General features: G+C 40.2%; 1 protein-coding gene across 1 annotated transcript; it reads left to right on the top strand.

Annotated features, from left to right (window-relative positions):
- Positions 1–6,885: 6,885 nt before the first annotated feature.
- LOC143322612 (C-signal) lies at positions 6,886–11,705 on the top strand. Its single transcript, XM_076733910.1, has 6 exons — positions 6,886–7,307; positions 7,511–7,562; positions 7,993–8,180; positions 10,099–10,272; positions 10,511–10,621; positions 10,889–11,705. The coding sequence occupies exons 1-6, from the start codon at positions 7,155–7,157 to the stop codon at positions 11,000–11,002; spliced, it is 792 nt and encodes a 263-aa protein (XP_076590025.1). The 5' UTR covers positions 6,886–7,154; the 3' UTR covers positions 11,003–11,705.
- The last annotated feature ends 251 nt before the right edge of the window (positions 11,706–11,956 follow it).

Raw genomic sequence — 11,956 nt, 5'->3', positions numbered from 1 at the left:
AACATGAATGCAGAGCATATTACATAAAGCCTGCAATAAAATATAACTACAAAACTTAACCTCAACAATGATCTAAACTGACAACGAAAAAATTTGGCTGAATTTCAGGCGGTGCGTCACAAGCCATCTTTCCAGTTAAATCCAAGGTGCGAGGTTTTCCCTGCTCCTGAACTGAGATGTTACTCCTGAGATAGTAGGACGGAACATGATATTTCTCGTAAAAACCCCTGCAATTGACTTGACATGCTTTTAAAGCCATCTGAATAATACAGCAAGCACACAAGTTCCCATCTCTGTGGAGCTGGTGCAAAGCCACATCAATTAATCAGATGCAGTTAAATCTGTATGTGACATGCAGCTTCACGGGGAAAATGTGCATATCAATAAATGAGAAATGAGCAATGAGAATTTAGCTAATAAGAGGACCTAAGTATTAATATTATGAAAAGTGCGACTGCGTAACCAACACTGAGCACAGTGGACACAAGAGACAGTCACAGGAAGACGTTATGGAGTCAGAAAGTCAGAAAGCTGCTTATTGCCAGCTACAGAGGAATATGTTTTTGCTCCTTGCTAACGTTAGCCACCGAGCTATAGGACAAAAATCCTGGATTGCAGTAATTCAGCAAATTTTTACTTAAGTGACACTTACAAGATAATTGTAAATGCTCAAGTATAATGTGGCACAAGTGCAGTACAGTGATGAAGTCATCACGCTGGCTGAACATCAGTAATACAATATTATCTAGTATGGAGATGAGCGTGGGTGCGTTTTATTCCTTCTGAATAAAACTTTATCACATAATATTTCTTCTGTCTGACGTTACATAATCTCATTTTAAAGCACTGTTAATATGCAGTAGATTTAGGAATTGCTCTCTTGACTGCTATTTAAATCCAGAGCAATAAGAATTCTACCATATTTTCTTGTGTATTACATGAAATTAGGTTTTTTTTTTTTTTCTCATTTAGATTGAGCGGCACATTTGTCCCTCTCGAACGTACATGCACTACTATCGCTCTTTTTGACAAAGTGAGATCTTTAATTACTATTTGTAGTGAAGTGTAGAGATGAGTCAGCTGTCGTCGCAGGCTTTCAAACAGAGGAGAGCGCTTTGAAAGAATGCTTCGGGGAGTGGGTGCATTGGAGAGGGAATCGTTTCCTGCAACCCCACATCATTAAAAAAAAGGCGCTGCTGATAGATTTTGGAAAGCAGGCGCGTCTAATCAAACATTTTTGCTGAAGATGCTGTCATTGAGAGATTGGACGACTGTCAGTGCCCCGCTTGATACTGTAAGTCTCTCTTGAACAGCGTCAGTCATCCAGAAATAAACACCCATCTCCACATGTCCTGCACCAGCATGGAAAGACACAGTTCCTTCTTAAGATACTTTCTTGGTGCTGCAGATCACTTTAACAGTGTTCTCATTTGCTGTAGCCCTCTAAGAAGACCATCAGCTGTGAGTGGTAACCTGCATGGGACTGCAGGAACAGTCAGAACTAAAAGCACTGCGGAAGACAAGAAGCTTCTTCAATCCCTGAACACAGTCTCACTAAGCACTGCCGTCTGCCACCACCTGGGAGTAGATTGTACGTCTAAAATCAGACTGTTCGCTAACAGATGCAGGATGAACTTTGTTCTTTAGCTGTAAATCTGCTTGAAAGGGTAACTAAAAAAAACCCTACGTACTTCAGTAAAAAAATAAATACGTGATTAAATAAATTCTTATTACTCCAAAATAGACGATTTTTGTCATAAATGTTCTTTTCTATGCTGCCCACTATTTTAGGTTTTACAATGAACCGTATATAAAGCATGTTATAGTAACAATAGGCAAAAAGGTCAGTATTAATAGCAAACACAATATTAAGAGAAACAGCATTATTATGATGTGTTATACCATCATATGGCTACAATGGCACATCATGCTCTTACTTTTCCACATGCGTTTTAGTCACACTGGTACTGTGTCTGGTCCGTCCACCATTTTGATCCAGGCTGAAATATTTCATCAGCTACTTTATGGATTGTCATTACATCTGGTTTTAGATCTCATGGTTCCCAGAGGATGAATCTCATTGATTTTTAGTGACCTCTCTCCTTTTCCTCCACCGCCACCAGCAGGATGACTTTTGTGGTTTTGAGTGAAATGTTTTAACAAATGTAGAGAAGTCCCTACTCCTTCACCTTTGCAGGCAGGCAATATGTTAGATTCCTGATCACTGTTTCCCTTTTGAAATCAGCTGTAGGGACACTAAACCTGCATGTGAAGACCTCTCATCTACATTTCTTGGTCTTCACTGTTTGTTTGCGGCGATGAAGTTGACGGTGCAACCTCCATCAGTTGACACGGACCATGAGATGGATATAAAAGCTCTGAAAAAAGACAGAGTTTGAACTATTTATCTGTTTCTGTTAGAGGGTACACAGCAGTCAGAGGGATACAAATGTGGTACGGTACCTTTGATGGGGCACTTTGTTGACTCTTGCATCAATAATCAAACTATTTTTTTGTTTTCTCACTATGGCAAAGAGGTTTCAAACACTGCATTTGTGGCGTAGACATAACTTGACTCCTTGAAATGGAGGGCACTCTCCTTCAGCAGCTTGAGGGTGATTCTTTTTCTGCTGAGATGTTTTTTACTGATTTGCATTATTTTCTGTACTTCTCTCTCCGACTGAATTTTCTGCAGGACATTAAACATTACTGAATATTAGGCTTCCACATGAGGGGGCAAGCACTTATCAAGGTTATAGTGAACCGTATTTACACAAACATCCTCAATAAATGAATAGCTGAGGAGACGGAACAACCGAAGGATAACGTTGTTCATGTAAACACACTTAATCATACATTTAGCCAACTGCGATAAACCAATATGTGATAAAGACTGGAGGCAGCCAACTACACTGTGTGCAGGGGAGAAAGAGAGAAAGAATATGAATATAAGAGGATAACGGCCATGATTTATTCATTGATGAAAAGAACCCTGGTGTTTTATTTATGATCTCTTTAAATATAGCTCATGTGAATTAAATAAATGATTGAAAATGGATGTTCCAACCTAGATTCTTGTGTATCCCACACACGCGGGCACATGCACACAGGCGTGGGCACACACATGCACAAACATACGCCACATGTTAATACAAAGCAAATTTGTACTCCAGCTGGACCGACTGCTACCGACAAAACATTAATGATCTAGAAAAAGCTATTCCGTTCATTACAGTTCATTACACTAGAGACCATCCTGCTGTGGGATCACACCAGCTGCGTCGCCACTCAGTACACTGACGTTCCAACCCATGAACACTCAGTAGTCATCACTACGTTAGTACATGAGCACACAGTACTCATAGCTGGGACCAACCCCACCTTCGAACTCGGCCTTCATTCAGATCTCAACTCCACTTCAGTTAAGTTTCATGACTGCATCTTGCACAGTCACAATGACGCAATCTGTCCACTGACAGACATATAAACACCTGGCAAAGTACTGAATTCCACTGTGGAAGCTATAATAGGAGTCTCCAGGATCACTTTTAGCCATGATGACACACAAAGAGTCACAAGGTGAAAACAATCCGAGCCATGCTGTCGCGACTTTTAAAAATCCTCCAGCATTTGGTCTGGAGGCTTCAAATTATTCTCAGTAGCCACTTGGCCAAATGATGCCTACATGTCACCTGGAGAAATATCTCTTCTAGCTCATGGCTCACTTTATTGCAATGGCTCGCTTGGAGATGCACTGAAACCCACAATTAGATTTTTTATGTCTGTGTCGAACAAAAACTATTTAAAGGAATATGTGTGACATTTTGGAAAATATGCTTATTGACTTTCTTCTGGCAAGTAAATGAGAAGATCAATACGTGTTTGCAGATGAAGGGGAAGCTTGGCTTAGATCAGTTTACCTTACAGACTGGAAATAAGAGGAAACAGCTGGTAACAAAATCGGCCGACCAGCACTTCTAAAGCTCGCTAATTAACATGTGAAATCTTGTATATTTTTTCCATATGAAAACTGAATTGTAAGGACATGTGCTTTTTCAAGGCCGGGTGCCTGCCTCGGGCCTTGAAACGCAAAGCAAAGCTCAGATAAGTTATTCCACTTTTAAATCTGCAATAATGACTTAGACAGCAGCTGTGAAGCAGCGTTTATTTGGAGTCGTGTTTCTTTCCACCAGATTAATCCAAGTTTAATATTCATTCTTTTTCAGCTCTATTGTTGGTCTCTACCAACTCTGGAGGGAAACATCTGTCTCTTCAGTGCTCCACTGTGGAGACCAGCCACAGTCAACTGAACTTCACTATAAAGCTCTGCAAAGCCAAGGGCAGCTCCAGACTCAGGGAATAATTCTCTGTAGGTTCATCACTATGAGTGACCTTTTCACATTGACACAGTGTTTTCACATTGTCATTTGATAGATTGTTACTCTAAATATAGGCTAAAGAGAGAGAAATGTACACAGACAGACAAGCACAACAGTAGTACCAATCTTCTCTTGGCAAGATATTGAAGAAGAGGATTTCCCAAATGTGGAACTATTCCTTTAAAAAACCACTTCTCCCCCTGTGTTAAACCTGAGCTTACAGCCTGAGTTTAATTATGAGGCTATCTTATGCCAGGGTTGTAAAACTGATTAAACCAAATAAGACATATACTTAATGCTGACTGACAAAATCTTTTACATAAAGTGACAGTGGCCCAGAGTCGTATTAACCTGCCCACGTAAGCCAGGACGCTCGAGTTTTCTGTGAGGTCACTCTATTGGAAATCCAAAACACTTAAGCAGTCGGAGAAATGAATACCCTTTACCTTGGTTTTAATGAAGATTGTCAATGATCTTTACCATGCCTTATTCTTTCATGGGCTCTTGACAGAGTCCCAGTGGTCCGTTAATGTTTATTCCTTACCACCAAGCCAATATAGGATGTTTCAGGAAGAATATATGAAAGAGGATCCTTATGGGATACAGGGAAGGGAAGTACTAGGGAATGATCAATACTGCCATTTTCACTTACAGAAAATCATCCTGGAGGGACGCGACCTGTCTTTCATTTTGGTTGAATGTTACATAGCCACAGAGAGAGTGTAATGTTTAAGAAGTTATATCTTCAATCTGCTGATTTTGTTTGACCTTGGATATCGTTCAAGCAGAAAGGCACACGTACAACAAGGAAAGCCTCTGTTGAAACATACAGAATGTATCAGAAAAAGCACTGAGAGCCTCACACCGAGCTGAAGAAGACAGCATTGATGGTCCTGAATAAGAAACGACACCAGCAGGTTATCAGGCTATATCACGTGTCACCTGGGGTTCAAGTTCAGTGCCTTTGCGACAGCTGTCACTATGCTTCTTTCCCGTCATGTTTCATCATATGCAGTGGAGTTTTAACAGTAACTGTACCACAGCTCAATAAACATCTTCAGCTCAGAAATTTTCACAGCCACCCTCCATTTTTCATTTTTCAATATTTGAAATGGCAAAATGGAAACTCATGGAAATCACATTTTTTTTATGTCTACTGTCCCTCTGCACTGCCTACTGGACAACCAACTGCTATCTAAGCTATTAGCTGATAGCTGAATTTTCTGTAGAGACAATACCTCACTATCCTGCATGCTTAGAGAGCCAGTTAACACCCTCCAGCTTCAGGAGCACAGCTCTGCACCACACATTGTACCATTACCAATCCATAATTCGCAGTTTGTGCTCTGTGCCAAAGTAATGTGTTAGTAAATGGAGGCATTGAAGCCAAATTCCAAATTAACTGACCTGAAGCAGACCAGGGATATCTGCTGCTCCCAAGCACCAGAAGCTAGAAGAAAATCTGGATTTAGGAGGCTGCCAGAGAAACCATCTGTGTGCTGTGACTGCATAAGCTCCATCAGCTGTGCTGTCACCCTTATCTCTGCACCTCCATCTTAGATTCAGTATTTGAAAACAAACTGAATGCAAAAGCAAATAGTGGATCCCTTCTCCCCTTTGCAAAATTACTGTTCATGAAAGCCAGACTTTCTCATCAACATGTAGGATCAAATGGATCAGGAACATGTAATTAATTTAATGCTGTTAAACATTTGCTTCATTTTGTAAAGTAATCTGATCAGGATGAAAAAGTGGAAGCAAACACATCACGCAAACCATTGAAACAGCTACTGCTTTTACCATCTTAACAAGCATTGTCACGTCTTAAAGACAGCATTTAGCATTCCTAAAGGTACGTTATATAACAGCAACTGAAGGTTTACTGTAACTTAGTGCAGTGCTATCACTACCATAATGGCTGTTTCATATATTCTATCACAGCACAAATTATTCCACTGTATGTAACTCCTTGGAAAACTTAGATAACATTCAATTGGTTTTTTTGCTGTAATTTCATGTATCTTTCATATTCTCTGTCTTATTAAGCCAAGCTGTAATGAAATGTAGATCCTTGTGTATAAATTTTGCTTATGCTTCAGAATTTTTAAACATTTCGATTTGTTTTCATGTCATTATGTATATCTTAAACAATGTGAGTATTGTTTTACGGTCTAGGCAGACACATTCAGTAACCTTTTACGCCTCCCTGCACCTTGATTTCCATTTGTCGATGACTTTTTTTTTTTTTTTTTTTTTTATTTCAACCTAATTGAACAAAACATTTTTTTCTGATCTAATAAAAGACGTAACTAATGAATCTGTTAGTATGTTCCAACCAAAGAGTCTTTAATAAAGATGAATCAGCTCCAAACACAGCTGTGTGGGGTAGTTAGACCAGCAATGAATTATGGGAAGTTTGAACGTAGCCCGCTGGATTTCCTTGTTTCTGGATTTATTTATTATTTATTTCTGGATTTTCTTTTTGGACTCTTCTGTCTGACTGTTTAAGTCACTTCCTGCTACCTAATCGTTACAAACTATCGCTCTAACAACCTACTTTCGTTTCGGGACAGTTTGCTTTCTAGTCTCTGCTGAACTTTCTCGCCCGTGTAAAGGCTTTGGTTTGTTCTGGTCAAGTGGAGTAATCCCCCCACCTACCGGAGGAGTCGCGTGACAACTGCAGATTTAGCAAAACCTGGTCACGAGAGCTGCGTGGATAGAGAGCTCACTCACTGGGCCGCCGAAGTCCGACATTTGTGACCGGTAGCAGTAGCAATGAGTGGTGTCATGAATTTCAAAAACTGCGGCTCTGTGCTGGTGACGGGAGCCAGCCGAGGGCTCGGGCTGCAGATAGTCGAGAGCCTGGCGAGTGGAGGTTTTTCACCGGACAAGATCATAGCCACGACCAGACAGCCCGCGAGCGCACAGGTAAACCCCAGCACCTAACGTCACGGAGGGTAGCTTTTAAGCTAGCTGTCCTGTAGCCGTATGTAAACAACCCGTAGTGCTTTAACTCTTGCTATAGGAGAGTAAGCTGCTTCTGCTCGACGCTGGGTCGACCTACATAACGAGGGGCGCCATTGTTACCTCACTGCGGCCGAACACTGACATGATTTACTTTGAATCTCCAGAAACTTCAGGAGCTGGCACAGAAACATCCCAACATCCACATAATCACTTTGGGTAAGACCGAGAAGAGCAATGATCGAGAACAAATGTTATTACAGGAAAATAGGTTGGGTTTTTTTGTACGTCTGGAACATAAACAGTTTATAATACAAAGGCCTTTATAAGTTAAATGAATTCAACACTTTAATTTCGTGTATGGTCATCAACATAAATAATTCCTCTTTCATGTTAATCCACAAACAGAAATGACTAAATGTTTACCAGACGACATTTTACAGCACAACCACTTAAACACATGTTGGCTTCATGAATTCAGCATCTAGAAATAGCGTACATCCTGCACACACTGGACATATTTAAAGTTATACATGGTTTATTAATGACTTAATTTTAGTTATGATAATGCTCGACTTGTGTTTTCTTCCGTGTGTATTGTTTTTTGTTTGTTTTGGTGACTCACAGGGTTGATGTGTATCTCTACCAGATGTCGTGGACCAGGACAGTATTGAGAAGTCTGCAGAAGAGGTGGGCCAGCTGGTACAGCAAGAGGGTCTGAACTGCCTGATCAACAATGCAGGGATCAATGTGGTGGCCGACTTTCATACCGTCACTGCAGAGAAGATGATAGAAAACTTCCACATTAATGCCGTGGCTCCTCTAATGATCACCAAGGTAATGCTCATTATCAGATGTTGTGTTTTCTGTCCAAATGACAGCTAGTTAGTGACAAAAAAAATGTTTTGTTTGTGAGGTCTTCAGCTCCAACTTTACCAGATAGTGAAATAGAAAAGAAAAGGAGCCACGCTTGTGTTTTCTTCAGTCACAGGGGCCATGAGTGGTTCATTTCTAGAATGCTGCAAACTAAAACAAAGGGGTGACCTTGATGGACAGAAGTAACAAAAACTCCTTCGCCCAGGGCCGACTGCATTTCATAAATATTAATTAAAAGTCTGGATTCAGTTGGCCCCAGAGAACAGGGCGGACTACAGAGCAGCATCCTGTGCTGGTAAAAATTCAGCCGCTGATCAAGAACATGTCAGCAGGGCAGATGCTTGCTGACACACAGTTTGCTGCAATTGAAGGACGGTCTCTGTAAGAACAAGGCCACGCTGCAGAGTGTGTAAAGATGGAGGGAAGTACACAGTGAATCATTTAAAGTACAAACCTGTACTGTTGTTGATGGGCTCAGACTTTGAAACATGCAATACACACATTTCTGATGTTAACACCTCATTCACATCAGAGGTGAAAGCAGTAGTTCGTTCTTGATTAGTTGATTGACAGAAAATGAATTCGAAAGGCAGCTTTTTTGATAATCCATTCGATGCCTCAGTTAAAAAAAAAAAGTCATACATTTGATGTTTCTAGATTCTCACATTTGAGGATTTTCTGCTATTTTGTCAATACATTAACAGTACAGCATTTCTTTTTTTTAGCTTTTGGACTGTTGGTTCAACAGAAGAAGCTATTTGAAGATAGGTTTTGGAAAATTATGGTGTGCATTTTCCACTATTTTAAGACTAAATCATTAATGGGGTATGTGAGAAATAAACAGCAAATTAATCTAACATGAAAAAAAACATTAGTTGAAGCCCTAACTAATATGAATTATGTCCAGAAATGACATGACCAGTTTTCCTGATGTGGAAAAAGTCTTTAGAGAGATACAAATTATCAGTCTTCCTTATTGCTCATTTATTTTGCCACAGGACAACAAACAAATTGAAGCAAAAAGATTAGTACAGACTTATACAACTACTAATATATTCAGTAGTATCATCAAAGCCTGATGGAGCATGAGAACACAAAAGATCTAAAACTCTGGATTGAATCTGCATCTGCTAAAATATCATCAATATCATGAAGGTCGTCAGATTAATGAAGCACTGGAATATGAAGGCATCACTGGATTCACTCAGTTTATTAGGTATATCTAGCTAAAACTACTGCAGTCTAAAATACAACAGTCCTGTAATAAATCCTCCCTTCATGGAGGTTATAATGTTCGGTTTTTGTTGAGAGATGTTGATTCAACTTTGTGAGCATTTTGGAGGATGAAGTTTGTGGCGCTGTCAAACTGTATTACACTATACAGACAACTGTCATTGGTATAAAATGAGTGGACAAAGTAATCGAGACGTCTGTCAGTATGATGCAGTACAGAGTGTAATTTGGGCTTACTGCCACCAGAGGGCGCTGTTTTATGCCTCCCCACACACCGGACAGTGTGAAATGTGTTGTAGTCTGACTGGAAATGTTCCAGAATTTGTTAAAAACAGAACATTTAATGCTAAAATTATTTGTATGTCTAGATTTGAGCTCTGTGTTCTACTGTACATGTGTACAGGTGTAGTTCTGTTATTAATATTTTGTATTGTTTGCAGTGTCAATTGTGTTAATAAAATCCTTAAATATAAATGTAATTATTTATCAAACTCATCACACACCTTGGTAATTCTCCCAATTATGCAGTATGAATGACAGCTTCCTTGTCAACATACTGATTGTAGGTCTGTCACCTGCACAAGATGTTGATTCCAACTTCAGCTATAATGTTTTTTTTTTTCTTTCCCTTTTCTGCCTCCACCAGGCCTTCCTGCCTCTGTTGAAGCAAGCTGCGTCCAGAGGAGGAGCAGGTGGTGCAGGGAGCATGGGCATCCAACGGGCTGCAGTCATTAACATGACGTCTCTGCTGGGCTCTGTGGAGCTTAACTGGGGGGAACGGGCCAACAACTTCAAATGGTACCCCTACAGGACGTCCAAGGTATTGTTGCCATGGGATGAATGCATTTACTTAATACCAGTTCATGAAAATGCAAGACTGTTCGGGCTCATACAGTTGGTTCACTCTGCTTTGGTGTGGCTACAGAAAGAGAGCTCAGGCAGGAAAGCTATGAGCACTATTCTGATGAAACATTTTTCAACAATTAATCGTAGGATCACCTGCTGTGTGGCTTTTACCTTGTGTTGCATCCTAGCTTGTTTCTGCTTTGCCGTCTCAGAGTGCCCTGAACATGGTGAGTCGCTGTATGGCTGTTGACCTTGAGCCTGATGGGATTCTCTGTATGGCTATACACCCTGGCTGGGTCCGCACTGACATGGGGGGGTCTGAGGTAAGGTCCAGCTCTTGAGGAGCTGTGATTAACGCTGCATACTCTCCAGCCTTTTTTATGTCAGTGAGAACGATTGTTTTAGAGAACACATTTGACCAGAAGACATCAGCTGTTAGATGGTCTTTTACATTCATGAGCTGTTGCACATTTTATATTTCTGTCACATTTAGAGTTCTGCATCATGTGTTTTGACACATGGATTATTGTTTTCATATGTCTCAGCAGTGTGTCTGAATACATTTTTTGTGTTTATCTGTGTCATTCCAGGCTCCACTGAGTCCAGAGGAGAGCGTTTCTTCCATCTTGTCTGTGATTGGTGGACTGTCTGCAAAGGATCATGGGTCTTTTCTGAACTTTACAGGAGAAGTGTTGCCTTGGTGACCCAGATCACCAGAGCAATAAGCAGGATTATTGTAAGGACCACTAACTGAGTCTAATGGCTGTTTATTCAGTCTGATTAACTTCAGCTATGCAAACATGAGCGTATCAGTGACTCAGAGTGCACCTTGTTAAATCTTAATCAAGCTCTACCTTTTAATAGAAGAGTCATGCATATTTATCTAAACACAGCTTCATGATAGGAACGCAACAGTATTACATTTCTAGGAAGGAGATTACATTACACAAGACAAGTGTTCAGAAGTACTGTCGATAGTTGTAAGCACATGGACATGTTTATCAGACTGAGACTTGGACTTAATTGATCCCAATTTGGGAAATTCTTAAATGTGTTTTTCAACAGCTCCTGTGGGCACCCATAAGCAGATGCTGGTGTAAAAAGTAATAAATGACAATCCAGAAAACACAGTTGTAATTGCATAAGTATGTCTGCATAGGAGAAATTGGAATTGTTGACAAATGTTATATTAATGATCCGCTCAAAAATGTGCTCCCAGCTGTGTGCAACTACATTAGAGTGTGCAGGAAACCGTTTGTCTGTTCTGAATTGTATGCTTCCGTCAGTTTACCGTATTAATTAGAATATAGTAGATTCTATATACTGTATTTAAAATACACTAGTTTACGACATGTATACTAGTTGATGCTGCTGTGTAAATAAACATAGAAATGTCTTTTTTTGAGACTTTTTCTAGCATTTGACTTTTTTGTTGCGAAACAGTAATAAAAGTTTGAGTGTGCAAGAGTGTGACTTCCAGTGAAGGAGTTCAGTAATGAGATGCTTCATGTCTTCAGCCGCCTTGCAGTTGCTGTTGTGATGAACTGAGATGATCTTCTAGTGCCAGTGTTGGAAGGACATTCTTGTCAAACAAGGAAGTTTCATGGAATTGCGAGTTTAGGTTGTTTCATAATTTTGTCTTCCAGCAGGGTGGCTCT

Source organism: Chaetodon auriga, chromosome 6, assembly GCF_051107435.1.
Source record: "Chaetodon auriga isolate fChaAug3 chromosome 6, fChaAug3.hap1, whole genome shotgun sequence".
In the NCBI taxonomy this organism is placed as follows: domain Eukaryota; kingdom Metazoa; phylum Chordata; class Actinopteri; order Chaetodontiformes; family Chaetodontidae; genus Chaetodon; species Chaetodon auriga.
Note: the sequence above shows the minus strand (reverse complement) of the source record. Positions and strands in the feature narration are given on the sequence as shown.

Bases quoted from the DNA above. Each gene is read 5' to 3' on its own strand.
- LOC143322612 (XM_076733910.1), top strand. From the start codon at position 7,155: ATGAGTGGTGTCATGAATTTCAAAAACTGCGGCTCTGTGCTGGTGACG. The intron at 7,563-7,992 runs GTAAGACCGAGA...TATCTCTACCAG, and splicing joins CATCCACATAATCACTTTGG to ATGTCGTGGACCAGGACAGT. The intron at 8,181-10,098 runs GTAATGCTCATT...TGCCTCCACCAG, and splicing joins CTCCTCTAATGATCACCAAG to GCCTTCCTGCCTCTGTTGAA.